At 36.5% G+C, this 20,466-nt stretch overlaps 1 protein-coding gene across 8 annotated transcripts in view; it reads left to right on the top strand.

The window, feature by feature from the left end:
* LOC135465600 (uncharacterized) overlaps positions 1–20,466 on the top strand; it is a 101,002-nt gene extending 80,536 nt beyond the window's left edge. For 6 of the 8 annotated variants that reach the window (XM_064742872.1, XM_064742867.1, XM_064742868.1 and 3 more), the window contains 16 exons: positions 545–688; positions 1,087–1,142; positions 1,450–1,623; positions 1,869–1,999; positions 3,074–3,970; positions 5,920–7,028; positions 9,667–9,819; positions 10,622–10,807; positions 11,362–11,481; positions 11,876–12,037; positions 12,264–12,382; positions 12,714–12,788; positions 13,284–13,476; positions 13,836–13,953; positions 14,325–14,477; positions 18,005–20,466. In XM_064742872.1, the coding sequence (XP_064598942.1) occupies positions 545–688; positions 1,087–1,142; positions 1,450–1,623; positions 1,869–1,999; positions 3,074–3,970; positions 5,920–7,028; positions 9,667–9,819; positions 10,622–10,807; positions 11,362–11,481; positions 11,876–12,037; positions 12,264–12,382; positions 12,714–12,788; positions 13,284–13,476; positions 13,836–13,953; positions 14,325–14,477; positions 18,005–18,078 (3,864 nt within the window). In that variant the 3' untranslated portion in view covers positions 18,079–20,466. Of the gene's footprint in view, positions 1–544; positions 689–1,086; positions 1,143–1,449; positions 1,624–1,868; positions 2,000–3,073; positions 3,971–5,919; positions 7,029–9,666; positions 9,820–10,621; positions 10,808–11,361; positions 11,482–11,875; positions 12,038–12,263; positions 12,383–12,713; positions 12,789–13,283; positions 13,477–13,835; positions 13,954–14,324; positions 14,478–15,046; positions 15,080–18,004 lie in introns of all 8 variants that reach the window. The other 2 variants (XM_064742869.1, XM_064742874.1) reach the window with 2 other exon arrangements.

Genomic DNA, 20,466 nt, shown 5'->3' with positions numbered 1-20,466 from the left:
GTGAACAAGGTAGGAGTATCTCTTGGCTCTCAGCTTCAGGCATTATTTCTTCTTTCATTTTGACAAAGCATATTGTGATTTTGTAAATTTATCATGCTGCATGGAAAGATAGACAGAATATGAGAATTACCATGTTAAAAGGGTAAAATTTCCTTATTTGTTATGTTAAGCCAAGTTAAATTTGTGAATTGACATATTTAGTAAAATGTGTTGTTTGGTTAGGTAGATACAAGGTAAAAGTATTTGTTTTTTGTACCTTCAACATGAAGCAAAACATGTAAAATGCAGTCTGATTAAATTGAGTTTACTCTGTTTCTTCCAAATTTTGGGACACCTGGTCTGCTCTTTTTAGCCAGTGTACATGTAGCGGTAGCAGGAATGTTTTTTTTTTCTGGACAAAATATTCTTATCTTTACTTTTCAAAAGAGTTGGGAAAGAAACTCAATATTCTGCTTTCAGCGCTACTAATATCTGTCCCCAAAATTAAAAGAATTAAGGTTAGTGGCAATTTTTAAAACAATTTGCTTCTGGATTGTATGTACAGGTATTAAATGCTATCCCTGACCAAGATGCCTTTTATGATGTGACTGATGCTCTGGAAGAACTGGGAATGGAAAAGGTCACCAAGAGACACTTACGAAGGAAAGGAACAGACTTGGACCTTGTCACACAGTTTCAGATTTATGAGGTCAGTTATTGAATCCTTTGTTATACGGTTGGAAAAATTTCCATTTGTATGATATTGCCTTACACAACACTGACCGATTCAAATTAAGGAAAGCTTATTTTCCCTTGGTTTCCTTGGTCTGGATTGTTAGCATTCATTGTTCTCGATCCATTTTGTCCAGTATTCTGAGGACAAATGAGGTTAATTGCTTAAATTCATCTCTGGCTTTTCACAGTTAATAATAAGTGGTTTTCCTGGGACCATACTCCGGGCTCTATGGTTTACCCTCCACTGGTATACCTTACAGCCATTTTGTAAGTGCAAAATACTCAACATATTTATTGGACATCAAATAAATAAATTTATGCCAAAAATTTTTTTTGTTAAGGGAGGTTCTCTATTTTTGTTTTGTTTTTCAGGCTTCCCTTAAACATGAGGATGGTCAAGATAATGTGAAACAAGTAGAAAATCTAAGGTGAGTTTTTGTACATTTTCTTTTTTTCATGTTGCCCGGCACTAAATTTCTCCTGCGGGATGTGCTCCGTTTCCCCCGACAATTAAACCATGGCACCGTGATAAAGGGAAACATTCCTGAATGTAGTGTGAACTTTGAAGGATGTTGCAAAGTGAAGAAACTAGAATTGTTGTTCTTGTGCTTACTTTGGAAACTTTCTCACTTTAGCCATGCTGAAGTTCCAACACACATTAAGTCCATTTGAGCTAACTTCAAGCTGTTATTGTTGTAATCTTGTTATGTCCTGATCTGTTTTGTGGAACTATAGGCAGACGCCAAGGATAAGAAGTGAAGAAGAAATGGGCCGCAAAAGTCGACGATACTCCTCAGGTACTCCGCCGTCTCAGCAAAGGTTACAACAGCAACAAGGTCGTCCCTTGCCAACACAGTATGAAACAAAACCAGAAGACGAGTACAGGGACAGGAGGAATAAGGCCAAAGAGTGAGTGTAGTACTACATGTTTGAATGAATGATACCTTTATCACCCGTGTCCCACAACACATTTTTAACCAATTCCCAATTGTGCGTATTAAACTTGTAATGTGTTTTCTTTCTTAAGATTTACATCTTTCACGTTAGGTGGTAAACATCAGTCAGTCATCTGTCATATCGCTCGGATCGTTTCTGAAACGTTGTGTGGAAAAGAAGAATATCTAGTGTATTTAACTTGTTTTTTATTCTTGTAGAGGCATGCATCTACCACCAGACAATGTGGAAAGCGATAGGTTACGTGCTCAAAAACAGAGAGGCGGTCCCCATCAGGATGAATCTCCACCCTCTTCTCAAAACACATCCCCCAGATCAAATGCTAATCAACGTGAGTAAAATGCTCGTCTGTAATATGAAAGTCATTTCATTTCTTCAAATTATTGGATATACTTAAACATGAGATTTAATGCCATAATTTATATGTAGTACTCAATTAAGTTTTTCTATTAAATATTTTTTTAAACCATACAAATTATATTTTATATATGGAGGTACTGAAGCCTGCAGATGATTGGTTAAACTATTGTTTTTTTTATTCTATTTATTGTTTTGCTGGGAAATTAACATTTGCTTCAATTTTCTAGTGTGGTTCATGACATGGAGCTAGTTACATTTGCCGCTTGTCATGCTAATTTTTCATTTGTGGAATTCATAAATATTTGCTAAAGTTTGATATTTGTTAATGCACATATAGTTTGTGTTTTCTTGTGTGAAGTGTAGTCAAGTTAGTGTTGAAGCCTGCACTTATTTACTTGTTATTCATTCTATTACTGCCTAACCTTATATCTGACTCTAGAACTAGTCTCTATGCAACAGTCACTTCCCAGAATTCCATTTCCACAAAACAGTTTAGAAATGCTTTCAGAAGTGCTTTCAGAAATGCCTTCAGAAGTGCTTTCCGAAGTGCTTTCAGAAGTGCTTTCCGAAGTGCTTTCAGAAATGCTTTCACATATGCTTTCAGAAATGCCTTCAGAAGTGCTTTCACATATGCTTTCAGAAGTGCTTCCAGAAATGCTTTCAGAAGTGTTTTCTGAAGTGCTTTCAGATATGCGTTCAGAAGTGCTTTCAGAAATGCTTCCAGAAATGCTTTCAGAAGTGCTTTCAGAAATGCTTTCAAAAGTGCTTTCAGAAATAACAAACTTCTTCACTGATACATTCAGAAATGCTTTCAGAAGTAACAAACTTCTTCACTGATATATCCACACATTGAGGACAGACAGTTTATTTTAGGATTTAAAATTTGTTCAGATAGAAATTTATAGTTTAGTTTTTGGGTTTGTCTTTTCTTTTTTTTTTGTTGTGGGAATGCTCTCCTTAGATTTCTTCTGATTTGTTGATGTGATTTGCTTTGTGTTTTATGTTGATATTGTTTTGTTTGCTCTGCATGTGTATTCCCCTGCAGTATCCCCTCGTAACAGACGTGACCGTCAAACCCGTCAGAAAACTCTGATCATGGAGCTACAGGAGTGGCAGACAAACAGACGACACCAGCTCAAAAGTGGATTGGTCGAAGGTGATGCCAATGGCGACCATTTTATAGCTGCCTCCACCAATAATCTCTCTTCTTCTGTCCCTCATGCTTCTGACACACCTGTAGAAACCCCAGAGACAAGCTCAGAATGTTCCCCGCTTAACGGGAGTTCAGAGAGCTGTGATTTGGTTGAAGAGACTATTCCCTACAGCATCACACAAAGGCGACAGGAGACCTTTAACCGGCAGAATCAACACAACCAATCGATTCGTACCAAGATGAAAAACCTGGAGGATTTACGTAGAGACTTGCAAGAGCGGAAAAATCGACGCAGACGAAGTGCTGCTGAACAGCCCGTGTTTCCCACGAGGGAATCACAGTCGCATGCTAGCCCCGTGTGTAATGGGAACGGGCAGGGTGAAATATCCCCACGGCAAACTAGCAGAAACAACAACAACAGGGGTCAGTTTAACACAAACAATGGTTATCATTCCGACTTGTCTCATCACCCGAATGTGCCGCACGGATCTTATGATAATAATAATGACAATATGAACGGCCACAGTAACGGCCAAAGTGCAATAACCCAAGATTTCCGTGTGCGACAAAAAGACGCTATTAGACCTGCATTCATTAACCTAGAAGGTGAATCTCCGGAGCTGGCTGTGGACGTTCAGGAGTTGAATTGTAGATTACAAACTGTCCCTGCCAGAGAGCCTGACACTGTCTCCATGGCCAGCACATCCAGTACATTAAGTAGTTTGTCGGCTCCACAAGATATCTCCAAACGAACTTCGTTCAGTTCGCTGAGTGATGTGGAGTCATTAGGTAAGATTTTACTCCTGTTAGGACAAAAAGTTCAGGTGTTTCTGGAAGTAGGTGTTAACTAAATCAGGTTAGACTGTGGTATAGATCTACAAAACATTATTACACGATAAATGCCAGTTTTTTTTCTTGGTGATATGTGGTGATCCAAACTTTCTGCACCTGATACATCTACTTAATGACAAAGTAAATACCAGTGGCTTCACATACAACATAGGAGCCAATCTCACTTGTACGCCCACTCAGTTATAAGTAACCTCTCTTAGGTAGTGCCACATACTTTCCTGCTATGCGTTTATCTACTTTTCCATTGTACTTAAAACATAAGATTGCTTTCACTTTTTCATTTGAAACATAAATGCCACAGTTCACTTCTTCCTTTGAAACATAAAAGCTCTTTCCATTTCTTCATCTAAATCATAAGAGCACTTACCATTTCTTCATCTAAATCATAAATTCACACTCCATTTCTTCATCTGATTCATAAATGCACACTCCATTTCTTCATCTGATTCATAAATGCACACTCCAATTCTTCATCTGAATTATAAATGCACACTTCACTTCTTCATTTGAAACAAAAATCCATGCACCATTTCATCTGATAGATAAATGCACTCTACATTTCTTTGTCTGAAACATAATTGCACACTTCATTTCTTCATCTGAGTCATAAATGGATGCTAAGCTTGTTCATTGAAACATAAAAGCATGCTCCTCTTCATTGAAACATAAAGGCACACTCCACTTCCTATTGAAACATAAAAGCACACTCCTCCTCTTCATTGGAACCAGGAAAGAACACTCCTCTTCTTCATTGGAACCAGGAAAACACACTCTTCTTCTTCATTGGAACCAGGAAAACACTTTCCACTTATACATGTACATTTGAATCATAAACTTCAAACATAAAACACACTACAAACACACTGCTTTTACACATTTGAAACATGAGTATTAGGAAAATAACCCATGTAATGTATTGAAGTCTTAGATTGAATTTGGTGTAGAACAGATTTACACTAAGCGCAAGTCTTAAGCTTCACGTAGTAAAAAAATCACATCTGCCGAGGATTGCGCGGAAAGAATTTTGTATGGCCAGAAGTCAAGAATGGAGAAGAGACCAGGCAGATGAGCAGTTTTAAATTCACGCAATCCATCTATGAGCTTTTTAACATTTCTTGCTTCAGTATTCACAGAGAATAAACAAGAATCTTATGAGTTTGTAACCCCAGCAGTTGCCATCCAGCATATGCCATACTAACTGCATGTCCTAAAGCTTAATGTGTTACAGGACCTGTTTTTCTCTATCCATTGCATATTCTGTCTAACATTCATGCACATATATTCCGTATTTTTATATATATATATATATATATATATATATATATATATTATATATACTTAATAATGTATTTAAAGATGAGAGCTCAGGGGTGGGGGTACAGTAGTGGGATAGAGAGGAGGTATATTTCGGACATGTAGATGGTTTGATCAGTAATTGACAATTTGACAATGAATACAAGTAAAATTGTAAAATTTGTAGGACACAAAGGTATGAAAAATGTGTATGATAATGAGTTTTTTTGTCATTCCTGATATATCATCAATTTGATTAACAAAAGCTTTTTCTGTTTGAAATAATTGATGTGCTTTATAGTTTTATAATTTTTATAAATAAATAAATTGGACATCTGTTTTTTTTTTCTGGCTGGAAATTTACATCTGTATCATTAAAAGATACACGTCAAACTAAATGCAGTTTACTTTAAAATTTGTTCTAAATGCCTGCATGGAATGTGCTTGTGAGTTTTGAATAGCCATTGTCCCCAGTGTGGAGAAACCAAGACATGAACAAAGATCTAGCATGAATTTGTTGGAGTAATTGGCTTTATTGTTTTCCATCAGTAGGTGTTCTTTCAACTTGCTTATTTGCATAATTTCTCTGTTAGATGATCAAAGTTTGATCAATCAACGAAGGAATCGGTTTGAGAAGAGTAACTCTATGGCAGAAGAGCAAATGACACCTCACCATAGGAATCAAGACTCAAAGGAATCTGGGTACGTAAGCACCGATGATGTGGGGGCGCCTCAGAAACGCGCTCAGCAGAAGCGACGTGAGATGGAAGCTCACAACAACGCCATTAATAACAGCATGAATGAGGAGAGCGAGAACCAGAAATGGCTCTTGTACCGAATGTCCCGCCCCAGTTTGGATGATGCTAGCGAAGATGTTCACCCAGCCCCTCAGGCAGTCCCTCAGCCATTGGCCCATCTTCAAGGCAAGATGCAGCATGGTGGCTACAGAGAAGACGTTCCCGAGCCCCAGCCAGCTGCTCCTGCAGAAAGGGGAAGTGTTAAGGACAGGTATGGCCCCCAGGGCCCCGCACAACCCGATGTAGAGCCCCAGGGTCCAGCAGGTCCATCAGGGGATCGCAGTGGAATGATAAACAAGGCGAAGGATTCGTTTGCTGGGAAACAAGGTGACACAATTGCTACGAAGCAGCTGCGGTCCTCTGTGGGCCAGAAACAACCTAGCCAAGAACAGTTGCAGGAAGTCAAAAAGTCAGAGAGTGACATCCTCTGGGAGCAGCTTCAGAAGAAGTTGAAACGCCCGTTGAAAATCAAAAACATGGACTTCTCTGATTTGAGGGAAGAAGAAGCTGTGGATGTTTTCGCACCTCAGCCGCCTGCTCAGATGTTAGGCGGGGTACCTCCACCACCTCCCATGATGGGAGGAATCCCGCCTCCACCTCCTCCGCCAATGATGGGTGGTGCTCCACCACCACCTCCCCCACCCCCAGGCGCTCCACCACCACCCCCATCGTTTCCTGGCAGATCTGCTGCCCCAGTAGAGAAAGGTCCCCCTCCCCCAGGGGCTAACCTTAAGAAGAACAAGAAAACATTAAAACTCCACTGGAGAGAACTTCAGAACAATGTACCACATCCAGCCACCCAAGGAGACACAATCTGGAAGGAAGTGGTCAAAGTGCCAATCAAGTTAGATGTGGATCGCCTTGAACACCTCTTTGAATCAAAGACCAATGAAATGAAGGCAAAGGTAAGTGTTAGTCATCCTTCCTCCTTCAGTATGTTTGTTTATTTTGTTTTTAAAGATTTTAGAAATTAGAACAGAATTTGAAAACAAAAAAGAGATAGAAATTTGACTGATGAGTACATATAGTGATGGCCTGCATACCTATTCTAAACAGAGTGAATCTGTACCATATCTATTTAAAAGCATGTTAAGAAGCAGGGCTTTTTTAATCCTCTGATTTCAGGAAGTCTCTACAACTTTTAGACACTTAAATCTTCCTGAATCTTTTACAGTGTAATAATGTCAAAAAATCAGCTATAATTGTAAGTGGATTTTTTTGTACAAGTCGATATAATTTTGAAGACTTGCAAACAGTGATTAACTTGGTATAATCAAATATATCTTGATCTTAAATTGCAACTATTATTCTATTGAAATTGTCACATTTTTTTGTCTCTCTCTTTTCCACATGCACTTGTCGTGGCTGTTGATGCATGTTTGACAACACACTAACAGGAAATTGTGGTAAGGCTTGTGCTTAGTATTTTTAATAGTTGCTAGATTTTATGACAACATCTAAACTTAAAACAAAACTTAACTTGAAGGTGTGTCTTCTTGTGGCTTAAGTGATTGTTATTGAATGGATTTATATATGCCAAAACCAAGCTTTTATCTATCTATCTGTATATATATATCTATTATACATGAATGCATTCTTGTGATTTTGGACTAAGCATCTTTCATTGTTTTGAATTGATTTCCACTAAAAGGTTCTCTTCCCTGAAAGGGTTCTCTCCCTTTGGGATTTTTGCCTGTTGTCCAAAGAATGATACTGTCCAAAATCCACAAGACAATATGTCTTTATGTGTATCCTCACATTTAGGACTTTAGCTAGTTTAGATTTGTGCTATCAAGTCTTATAATGTGAGAAAACTAGTATGGCTTCAGAATATGTACAATATCTTACATAATAGTACAGTGTATATATGCTTTTTTCATGCACTCCATCTTGTGTGCAGTGTACATGTATACATTGTGGGCTTGCTTAAGTGTACATGTACATTGATATCCATGTATTAAGCCATTTTTGCTTTCATATACATGTGTGTGCTTTAGTTCATCGTGTAAAAGTGTCCATTGTTTGCTGTTTATTTGTTTGAAGTATTAGCTCATGAGCTATTGTACATTTGTGAATGGACCGAGCTGAAATACTGCTATGGTGATGAAATACTTGCCTGTCCAAAGCTTAGTAGAACAGGCGCCACTTTCATAAAACTTCGTAACGCATATTTCTCTAAACTTTTTCGTCAAAGACGTCCAGGTTATCGTGCCATAAGGCGACGTCATATATGAGAAAAAATGATTTACAAAGTTTTGTGAAAGAGGACCCAGTGCTACTGCAGTGAGGAACATGTACAAATCGTCTGTGTCATCATGTTGGACTGTTCATATACTGTATTTATCTGTATGTTTGCTTATCTCGGAGGCTGTTCCTAATGTTTGACTGTCCATCGCTGTGACGTGTGTCTGTATGATTGCTTCTCCATGTCTTTGGCTATACCTAGTCTATGACTGTCACTTAGTGTGTTGGCTGTATTTTTGATCGTCCACCTGTTTAATTGTCGCTGTGTATGTTTTGCCTCACGTATGCATCCTCTATAAATAATTAGCTAGATACACAGATCCTAATTTGCCTACATCTAACTATTAATTTCTTTACTGAACTTACATTATCTTTGCAGCACAGATTTTCTCCACAAACATTTAACCATTTCACAGAATTTCTTTGAAGAAATCATTTCCTTATTCTGCTGATCTTTTTACCTTTCCTGATAAAATTTCGTTAGCAGATTCCGTGTTCTTAGGATTTCGTCTTGTAACCGCCTCAAGAAATTGTTCTGATTTATCCAATTACAGTACATGTATGTTAAAGACAAGGGCAGTTTTACCCTAAAACACCCCTTACCCATGGATGTTCTGCTCTTGTTTCCACCCTTGCTTATAGACATACATACCATACCTGTTGTGTACTCTGTCTCACCTGTCACTGAATAAATGTACTGTAATAGTTCCTAATAGTCCTTCATGTCAGTTCATGGTGTTTCTGTAATCTCCGCTGTCCTCATGGTCGTGTAGGCCTACATCTATCTCTTGTCATGTCAGTAAGTTTTCTTTGGTGTCAATTTATGGTGTTTCTGTAGTCTTCATTGTCACATGGTTTTGTAATCTGGTGTCTTAGTGGGGTCCTCAGGACCCCTGCAGAGGTAAGCAAAAAGGGTTTGCCACTATCTCACATCATGGTGTTTCTGTAGTCTCCTTTGTCCATGGTGGCTAGGTTATCTGATGTCATAATCTGGTATCTCTGTTTTTCCTCTATCTCACTTTATGGTATTATTTATTATTATTTATTTCTGTTGTCTCCATTGTCCACAAGGTCTTGTTGTCTGACGTCACAATTGTTCTTGTAACTTTCGGTTCCGATCTTCCGTTTCTGTTGTTAAATAGAAATGCTGAGTTATGTCCGAAGGACCGTTAGGCTTAGACAACATGTTAATGTTGTCTAAGGGAAGATAACTCAGTGGTAGCTTAATGAACATCTCATTGCATGCTGTTTTGTTGTGTACAAGTGTTGAGACTAACTGACATGTATATTGAACACCAGAAACAAGACCAGAACAAGAAGGAGATTACAGTTCTGGATGCTAAGAGGTCCAATGCCATTAACATTGGTATGACAAAGCTACCTCCCCCACGTACCATCAAGACGGCCATCTTGAAGATGGACAACACCATCATGAGCAAGGAAGGCATCGAGGTTTGTTCCTTTATTACTTGTAGATAGTTTGACTTCAAATTTTGCTCTAAAAAGTGGATTTTGTAAGCAAATTAATGTTGTAAAATATTACATCTTGTGCTGAAACTTAGGTTTTCCCAGACAGATATAAAGAAATAAGTAGCTTAGTCATCGGTGAAATTAGGAGTCATTTAGGTTAATTATGATATAACATGAATAGGAATGTGCCGGCACTTCGCCCATTCAGTCGTTTGTGGTGGTGCCTTAGTTTAAGACTACATGATCTTGACTGATAAAGGTGTATCTTTGAATCCTATTCTTGATAAGTCAGGTATTGGAACCTTGTGATTCAGGTAGTTGGGTGGTTTTGACATCTGCCCAGTTTCTTCTACCCTCATATATTGTCGCATAAAATATGAATAAAACATATCGATAAAGGTTCACGTGAACAGTGGTAATATCAATCCGACATATCGAGACAGGTTGATATGAACAGTGGTACATGTGTGTTATTGGATACATATATAGTATAAAAAATCAAACATATCGATAAAAGTCCATATGCATATTTTGCTTCATTGCATTTTATACTTACTAATAGATATACCTATTCTTTACATCTATGGATTTCCATCAGTCATAAACCTGACCTGCCTACATTGTAAATTGATTTGAAAAAAAAAATTTCCGTATTGCATATCAGTCAATTATCCAGTCGATTTGTTCATCATTTAAAACCAGCTAATAACCTTTGTAATACATTACATTAGGCATTACATAACAGTAGTCTTACAACCTAACCTGTCTCTTGGTCTGTTTTCAGAAAATCCTGGAGACAATGATCCCCACAGAGGAAGAGCGCAACAAGATCCAGGATGCCCAAATGGCCAATCCCGACACGCCTTTGGGCACCGCTGAACAGTTCCTCCTTATCTTATCCTCCGTCAGTGAACTGGAGGCCAGACTGCAACTCTGGCAATTCAAGCTTGACTATGAGAATATGGAACAGGTGAAGTATGCAAACTGGAAATGTGGAACTAGAAAACTTCAATATTTATAAAAAAAAGTGTGCCTGTTTCTGGAAAAATTAGGAAAAGCAATGAGAAAACTGCAAATTTTATTCATGCAATGCCCCGGTTTTGTTTTGTAACTGTTACGTTTGACCTTCAATCATATGTTAAATCGTGGTTTGTTTGTAAAATATCCAGGGACACAATTGCCATGATTGCTGTGATGAGGAAGCAGACTACAGTTGCTATTTTTGAATGCTTTTAAATGTTAATATTAAAAATTAATGACAATACTGAAGTTTGTGGTGCCATTATTGGATTGAACTACCATGATGGTGAAAGATATATACAAGAGACAAAACCACATTGTAATGAAAAAAAACAAAAACAAAACAAAACAAAACAAAAACATCCTACTTTCATGCTGTACCAATGTGTAGATTGAAGATGGTTAATATTTCATTGATCATAATTTGTGTAGTTATAGACATTTTTAGCATGCATTGTTATGCACGGCAAGTAACAATGGGTTTTACCTGGCATTTGTTCACAGGAGGTGGCTGAGCCATTGATGGACCTGAAGCAAGGAATTGAGGACCTGATTGAAAACAAAACCTTTAAGTATATCCTGACCACAGTCTTAGCCATCGGTAACTTCCTAAATGGAGCTACGGTAGGTGAAAATACATGGACCACTTTACTACCCTTGACCCTAATTTGTCGATCTTCACACTTAAAAGAGCAACTTTCAGTGCAGTTTATGCACCTTTTTTATTTGATTTTGGAGACAAAACTACATCGGTTGGATTGGCCAGTGTCAGGGCTTCAAAAAGAGTAACACAGAATATTGCCTTCAGAATGTGCTTGAATAAACACTTTACAAGCGAAAAGGTTGAAGAATTACAGCAGTGAATCGGCAGACTGAATTGACAATTGAACCCAGTCACTGATGACTTTTTTGTAGTTTTGCTATTCTCCAGTGTTCTCCTAACGCTGTCTGCCCATTTCAAGTTTAGTGGATTTTATAAAACATCATCAAACATTTCTGGTGTTTTCTACCTCAACAGTCACGGGCATTTTCGATCGATTACCTGTCCAAGGTACCTGAGGTAAAAGACACGGTCCATAAACACTCCTTGCTTCACCATTTGTGTACCATCGTCTTGGAGCAGTTTCCAGACAGTACGGACCTCTATTCTGACATTGGGCCAATTGCCAGGTGTGCCAAGGTAAGCGAGTTATCACTGTTTGGTAGTAGATAAAACTTAAAAGTAATTTGATGTTTAATTTTTTTTTAAAAAATTCCAAGAATGATGATATTATAGCATAATGCAAAATCCTTTTATATTTTTAGACTGTTCAATTTTTAATAGATTCTTTAGATTCAAATTTGATAAAGAGTTTGTCGTCTTTAATTTAGGTGCATTTTGAAAATTGTGATGTGAATTTTGACAGGTGGACTGGGAGGAACTGGTAAAGAAGTTAGACAAGATGGAGTTCCAGTGTAAACGCTCATGGGATCATCTCCGAGCCATCGCCAAACATGATGGCAGTTATGCAGTCGCAAAAACAAGGTAAACCTTTTTCGTTCAGAGAGTATTTAGACTAAAATCTGTAAGATTTAGTTTTTGCTATTTTAGAAAAGGTCAAACAATTACCTTTCATAAAGTGTCAGTCTTGTCTGTGTATGAGTTATCGTTCAAACTGGGTAATGAAGTTTCAGAAATGTATAAAGCATTATAACGTTCAATCTTTAGAATCCTATGAATGCCACCTCACCACCACAGCTGCAGTGAATTGTCCTTCGTTTCGGTAAAACTACAATAAAATCGTATAAATAAATAAGTTTACTTATATCTACATGTATCTGCATTCCAGTAATGAAGTGTGTTTTGATTGTTACAGGAATGCGGAGTTTCTGTCTGATGCCGCTGAGAGGATCATGGTGTTACAGATGGTGTACCAGCGAGTCATGAACAGGTAACGCCTCGTCACGATGCTTGCAGTATGGAGCCCACTTTCCCCAAACTTCATAAATCAATTTTCCAAAATTTTTCTCATACATAACATTGCCTTATGACCATCAATTTTTCGTAATGTTTCTTAAAAATAATATCAGCATAGGGCCATTTAAAAAAAAAAAAAAAATCATCCTATCTTCAAACCCCAAAACATTGAACTCCCAGAATGGAGGAAAAGGAGCAAGTTATCATTGGATGAAATTTCTTGACTATTTACATTAATTACAGCCCTGCTGATTACTTTCTGTTGTTCCATTGAAAGATCGGTTTGATTGTAGTGGGTATCCTTAGAAGATTCCTGTTGAGCATTATGTAAATGAGGATTATGTAAATGAGCATTATGCAAATGAGCATTATGTAAATGCCTGTGACGTGTAAAAGTTTATAATATATCACTAGTACGTCAAATTTCCATTGGGCTGGAAATTATCGTTTTTTTGTGTGTTACTTACAGGTATAGCAAGCTATTGTTGTACATGGGACTGCCTGTACATCAGGCCAAGGACACAAAGATCAACTATTTCTGTAAGATCATTAGCGAGTTTGCTCTGGAGTTCCGCACGACAAGGGAGAAAGTTCTACAACAGATGCTGAAGAAGGAGAAGCAACGAGAGAGGAAGAAGACCAGGGGCAAGATGATCATGGATGTGAGTAGTCCTGTTTTATAGGATGCTTGTGACATGGCTACGAAACTTTTGAAGAAGTGCTTTTCGAATTTGTTGTTGTCAGTTTGTGTTGTGTTAAATATTCACATTTTAGATTTTCTGATGTACTATTTCTGAGAAATTATAGCTTTCTCTCTAATTTGCTGTAAATAGTGCATAATGTGTTATTATATTGAAAAGGGAAAGTTACGTATTATTTTGCTAGTTTTTTTTGTTGCAGTGCTGTTGATTAATAACACATACGTGTATGTTGTTGCTTTTAGAGAAAGGAGAGTTATCGTGCTGTAATGTGCACAGATCAGTTTCTGAGTGGAAATTATTTGTGTAATCTATGTCAATAGGCGGAGTCGTACAAGCGTGGGGTAGAGAGCGATGACGCCCTGTCGAAACTCTTGGCCAATGGCTACACCAGTGCCGAAGATGGCTCCTTACCTGGTCAGAAGTCTCGCAGAAAACTAGGTATGTAACTGTTGACTTGAATGCAATGCAAAGTACGTGAGAAGTACTTGGGAAGGTCTGTCAGCAACCTGCGGATGGTCTTGGGTTACTTCCCGGGCTCAAAATTTTAGGTCATTTGGTATAAATGTTAGTCAGAAAAGAATTACTGTTGCAACTTTTTGTGGTGTTTGCGCTTTTTTACCGTATGCTTTTGTACTATGCATTATGACAGAGTTTCAGTTGTAAAAGTGCCCTAGCTATTCTGCATCTTCATGGCGTCTGTTATTTCAGAACTTCCAAGTTTGAAATATCCATACAAAGAGTTAATGATAATTTTTGAAATATTGTGGAAAATCTTCTGAATTGATTTGTTTTATTTTTGTCTACACCAGGTTCACTGAGTGGTTCAAGGAGCTGTCTGACAACAGATTCTGAATTCGATACGGGTGATGATGAAATCTTAGAGGCTTGTGTTCGTACAGCCACAAAACCAATGAGTAGAGCACCAAGGCAACGAAAACGAGCGGGAAATCAGCGGAAATCTTGTAAGTTTCCAGGTTCTTACGCACTAAATTGTTTAAAAAAATAAAAAAAAAAACAGCCTCAATTTCAAATGATACTTTGATTATTAAAACCATATAGAAGAAAAAACAAACAATTGATTCTTAAATATGATAACAAAAAAATAAACTAAACATATTCTAAAAGAATAAATCTTGATGATTAAACAATTGAAAATTTAAATGTGAAAGAGAAAAACAAAGTTTTTCAGGTTTATCCTATACATTTACTGGGAATCTTTTAATTTCATATCTTTGTGTTATTGAATAAATAATTAAACGTTCTGCTTTGAAATATATCCTAAAATTTTGATGTTATCAAAGCGGCACTGTCAGCTGAAGACATAAAATTTTTTTGAAAAATTAAAAGTTTATTTAGTTTATCAATAAATGTTAAGACTGCGAATGGATATGTACATTGGTACAATGGCTGTAGGTATGTGTATAGTTCTGAGGTCAGAAATTTTGTATGAGTATAGTTCTGAGGTCAGAAATTTTGTATGAGTATAGTTCTGAGGTCAGAAATTTTGTATGAATTTCCATACCTATTTCAGTCTATGAGAGTGAGTGAGTGACTTGGGCTCTAGGTAAAGACCATTTACAGTGAAAAACTTCTGATATGCAAATTGTGTTTATCTGACTGCATTGGACAGTAGTCAAGCAGGGAACATGTTGAATGTTCTAGTTCATAACGTCATACTATGTGCTCTTTGTGATGGCATGGCAGTTTGCTGGGAAGCAACTGGTGGGGATGTTTAATTAATTGCCATACGCTCTAATGTTTTCTTCTGGGAAAATGCATTAAAAATATAGATATTAAAATGGTTTTCTACAGACTTGGTTGGAAAGAGTAGTTAAATTCTCTTTACCCTTTTGCTGTGGGGCAAACAAAAACATGTTTTGAGAAAGATTATGGTTAGCCCATCAAGAGTATTCAATCATTCTGGAAACAATTTCTGCGTGTGCAAAACAAAACATTTAATAAACCAAAAAGGAACATTATTGTTTCGGAAGCAATCTATATGCATACGCATATGCAGATCTATTGAACAGCATGTGATCCACCAGGTGTGTTGCTGCAATTTGCCAGGACTGCACACTTTGTACAGTGGCACACTTTGTTCAGTGGCACACTTATACATGTTATTGTACGTACAGTCTGTTAGTGTGTATGAAAAGCACTTGTTACACACTGTCCGTTGACATGATAACCATGAAAATGATCTGTGTGAACTAATTTATATTAATGCAATCATCCTTCCCTGACTCTCTATAATATGAATTTACCAACAACTTTATACAGTGGCTGTTTATGGAATATATGTTTGACTGAAACTGAAAGCAAACTAAATCTTCAACCTTCTCAACTGCCAAACTTTTGTCAGCGGAATTTGTGCATCAGTTTCATCAGAATTTGTTTCATCAATGAAAATCATTCTAAAATGATGTGTTTGTGCTATTAAGAAGTCAGCCTTCACACAACTTTGAAAATTATATTTCTCTACACTCCATAGTTCTCTCGAAATGTTTCAAAGTATTGTTGCAAAGGTTGAAGAATTATGGTGATTGTTAATAGCATAAGGTCTAAATTCACTATACTACAAGGTATTAAGAGGTTTCTTCATTTCAACCAAAAATTATGGTTATAGTTATTACATTAACTATAATTGGAGATTTCATAGTCCAAAATCCAAATTAAACTGTCATAATATGGTGATGTGATGTTGTCATCACATTTTCTTTCAAGTTTCACGCAACAGTTTAAGTCAATTTCTGATATAAGTTGCATATCTTGATGCAACAAATCATTTTAATGCTTTCGGGACAACATTTAAATTAGCAAAAGTTTCTGATGGAAGTATAAAATGCCTTTACTGCTCAGATGTAAGAATAGATGTTATGAATTAGCAAGGGAAGGATGACGGTGCATTTTATTTGTGACATTCATACTCAATTAAATGTTTACAAGTGCTGTTGATATGCATTCATTGTACTAAATTTTGCAACAATTTGTTTATATTTCTTTCAGGTCTGTTGATCGTTGATTATGATTTTAAGAGTTTTGCCTATGTTATCTTTTTTTTTGGAAATTTTCCTGAGGCCACAGTTTGAATACATCCATGCGTCACTCTCACTGTCTGCTGGCCTAGTAAACCATAACAAACAGGCTGTATATTCTAGACCCCATCTTTAATGGGGTACGCATTGAAACCACATGAATTGTGTTTTCACATTTGCTGTTCATTCACTTTAAAATATTGATATTGGCAGAACTCTTCAATTTTGTTATTTCGGTTATGTTTTAGATGTTTTTCTGGTAGTTTTTTTTTTTGTGTCTTGCTTGATGATTTTGCTTGCCTCTAGCTGAATGCACCTTTATTATATACATATATATATATATCGTGGTATCCTGAAAACTTCTTCAAATTCCAGACAGTCTTACAAATTGGCATTAAACATGCCTTATCAAAAGTTTTGATCCCAAGTGATTTACATCATGTCTTGTCTCGCTACGAACTGTGTGATTTATGTTTCAAAATGAAATACTTAATTCGTATTTCAATGGCTATCTGATTGATTTTGAATGAAATTTTTTATGGAGCTATAATTTTTATTGAATTTATTATTCTTATATATACATCCTTTTGTTTAGTTTATGAAACACCTGTTGTTAATGTTGAATAATTTGTCAGCGGTTCATGTCCCAAGTTTGATACACACGCATCTAATTCGAGTACAGTTGTTATTCTGTACTAAAGTTTATATGTGATCTTCTGTTTTAATATCTGTTCAGTCAAGTTTTATGTCAACGTTAATTCCAGAGCTGAAATCAAAATCATGGATCCTACTGGTCATGAGGATGCAATCTCACTGGCCTGTATTTGCTATGACCTTGATTTCAGTCAAAAAAAAAACAAAAAAACAAAAAAACATTTGCATTGATGTTAATATCCTTGATGTTGATCACAAATCATGAAAGTTTTCTCAGATCATGGAACTTAATCTATCTGATGTGCATGCATGGTTCTCATGAGAAACTTTTGTTTTTCACGCAACATCAAGATCATTTTTAAACACAAAATTATTGGTTCAATAATGCCATGAATTAACGAGGAATTCAAATTGGGTGAAAGAAATAAAATTGAAGAAAGCATCAGGGGAAAGACTACTGAAACATATCTGAAATGTCCTGTACCGGTAAATTTATTATTTTTTTTTTCAAGATTTTTAACTAAATAAAATGCAAATGTTCAAATTTTTAAAGGTTCAGTTGCAGATACTGTTTTTAGTTTTACATGTATTTTTGCTTGTGCTAACTTATATATGTTCTTTGACTTTAAAATTATTTTTTTGAAGTATGAGAAAATGGGTCTTAATGTCAGTAAGTGGTATTTTGTGGCTGTCCTGTGAGGTGGTGTGCATTTCTGATGTGTTTATGTGTATAACTCTTGAATGTCTGCCCTTGTCCAATAAGCTCACTTAACTAAACAATCCTGTTCGTCTTTTCACAGTACGCCGTACATTAAAAGGAGGTTTGGATGAGGAAGAAAAGCAGGCAGTGGCGGCCTTCTCTGACGTCGTCTGATGAAAAGATGCCCTTCCTCCATCTCGCCCACGTCTCATCGCCCTCATCATTCTGTCGTCATCGCATTTTGCCATCCGTCGGCTGCCCATCTTTTAACAAACCTCCCAGAACCAGTGTTGAAATAGTTGTAATCGAATATCTGGTATCCCAGAACCTATAGTTTAATCCCTGATGAAGGGAGATAACTATGGTACACCTAATTGTTCATGGAAAACAAGGACATGCTAACAGAAAAGTTGTCTCAAGAATAGCTCGTTTTAGAACAACAACATGTTAACACAAAGGTGCTTCTGGGAAATTTTGTCTCAGGAGAGTACCAACACACCATTACAAAGTGTGTCAACCATATGCAAGAACAGTATATACAATACAGAATATGCAGCAATTGTGGGCCTTTGGTAATATTGTTATCTACGAAATCTAAATGTGCTAGTCAACCTGCATGATACAGAATGGGAAATGTTGACATAAAATTTGCACATATAACTGTATTTTAAATTGATTTGTACTACAGGAGGATATTTTGTGGATTTTCGTTGAAAGATGGGGGGCTTCCATTATTCAGATTGCCTTTGATCAAATCGTTTCATTGTTTCATTTAGAAAATTTATAACTTTAGACTCATTTACATATTTTAAGGAATTTTCTTGGATGTACATGTTGTTAAGTATAATATTTTATTATTATTATTATTATTATTATTATTAACATTGCTGCTACCTTTGATCTGATTTCAAAAGCATAGGAAACAGTTAAAGTTAATTTTCATGTTTTAAGTTTGGAATTTTCAATCTGGACGTAAAATGAATCTAGTTTAAGTAAATTGTCCTTCACTAGAAATGTGTGACTGAAAGACAGGACTATTTGACATGTGACACGGGCACTACTTTCAGTTTCATTTTCCAGGTTGTGCACATGTACCTGTAAATTCATAGGCGGCGGGCTGCTTGTTTTCACTTTACCTGAGCTGTGATATATAGAAGTTCTTTCAAGCTTAATGAGTTGTGATTGGTTGCTTTGTTAGATAATCAAGGTTGTCTTAATATTCCAACAGAGTTTAAAGAATGTAGTGAAATCTGCTAAAGTTTATGTGATTGTTTTCTTTTAAGAGCGGTTTGAGTCCTTTGAATTGATGCTAAAGAACGATGAAGTTGTTGATAAAAATATTAGCGTCTGTCTCTCATTCTGCTTTCACTTAAGTGCTGCAGATCAATTATTTAGGGACAATTTGCTAGTCTCTACAATCTATCTTTATCATTTTTAATCACTAGAAAGCATAGCTGCATCATTACCTTATTTGCTTTATTCATGTGTTTGAATTTTTTTGTGACAGTATTTTTTAGCTTTAATGCTCAAACAGCCACCCAAAATGTATCTGCTGGTATGGTAACTACGGTAGAGTGTGACACCAGCATTAGATCTCATAGCTATATTATTCTAATTTTTGTCTACTCTGGATGCTGATTGGTCAGATGAATTGACCAGTGCTAGTCATTGTCACAGCTGCCTTTAGTCATGTGTAGATATATGTCACTGCTTGCCTGCTTATACAGAACAATTTATGTAGATAACATTGAATCAGGCTCTCTAACTAACATTAATTGACATCTTGTTGAGAGATTCTGAGAGTCTGATGTTATGCTGACTGTTTGCTTACTGATGTTAAGGTATCCATAGTAGGCTAGCATGATAAGAGAGAGCTGCCATATCTTTCAAGGAATCGTTAGAACTACACCTTGCCAGACTTGCTGAAATGCTGATCAGTCTTTCACCACCTTTGAAACCTGTCAAAACTTCTCTCTCAACTCCTTCCCCATGAATTTTGTCCCATATATTGTTTGGATTTCGTTAAACATTATTTCGAATTCACTTTACATCTGATGTATCGGGTTGTTAAATTATTTGAATTTCAAGGATTTTTTTCTTTTAAGTTTAGAATTATTTTTCATCGTTGTTAGAATATTTGTCACACAGTGAGCCTTATTTTCTCACTAAAGCATGACTATTTTTTGAATTTTAAAATACATATATCTTTAACTATATGCAAATTGCTGCTGGTTAACCATTTGCATTATGTTCACACGTGCTGATTTTAAGAATTTCAAAAGGAAGACATTTGTACCCACCGTATATAAACCTCAAATTAGAAAGGGTTTTTTTTTTATTTGAGTGACTTCAGTTAGAGTTACCTCCCTTGTCACAACCGAATGAATCAAAGAGAATGACCGTCCAGTGAATGGAGCCCCACGAGCCTTCTGGTTAAGGATGAATCGGATAACCTACCCACGGAACTTTCAGATACTAGACACCCAGTCCTGCCATATATAGAGGATGTCCTGTACATAGACTTTTAGACTGTAAAATAAACAACTTGAACAGTTATTGAAA

The sequence above is a fragment of the Liolophura sinensis genome, chromosome 5 (genome assembly GCF_032854445.1).
Source record: "Liolophura sinensis isolate JHLJ2023 chromosome 5, CUHK_Ljap_v2, whole genome shotgun sequence".
Lineage (NCBI taxonomy): Eukaryota > Metazoa > Mollusca > Polyplacophora > Chitonida > Chitonidae > Liolophura > Liolophura sinensis.
This window is presented reverse-complemented; position numbering and strand designations above follow the sequence as displayed.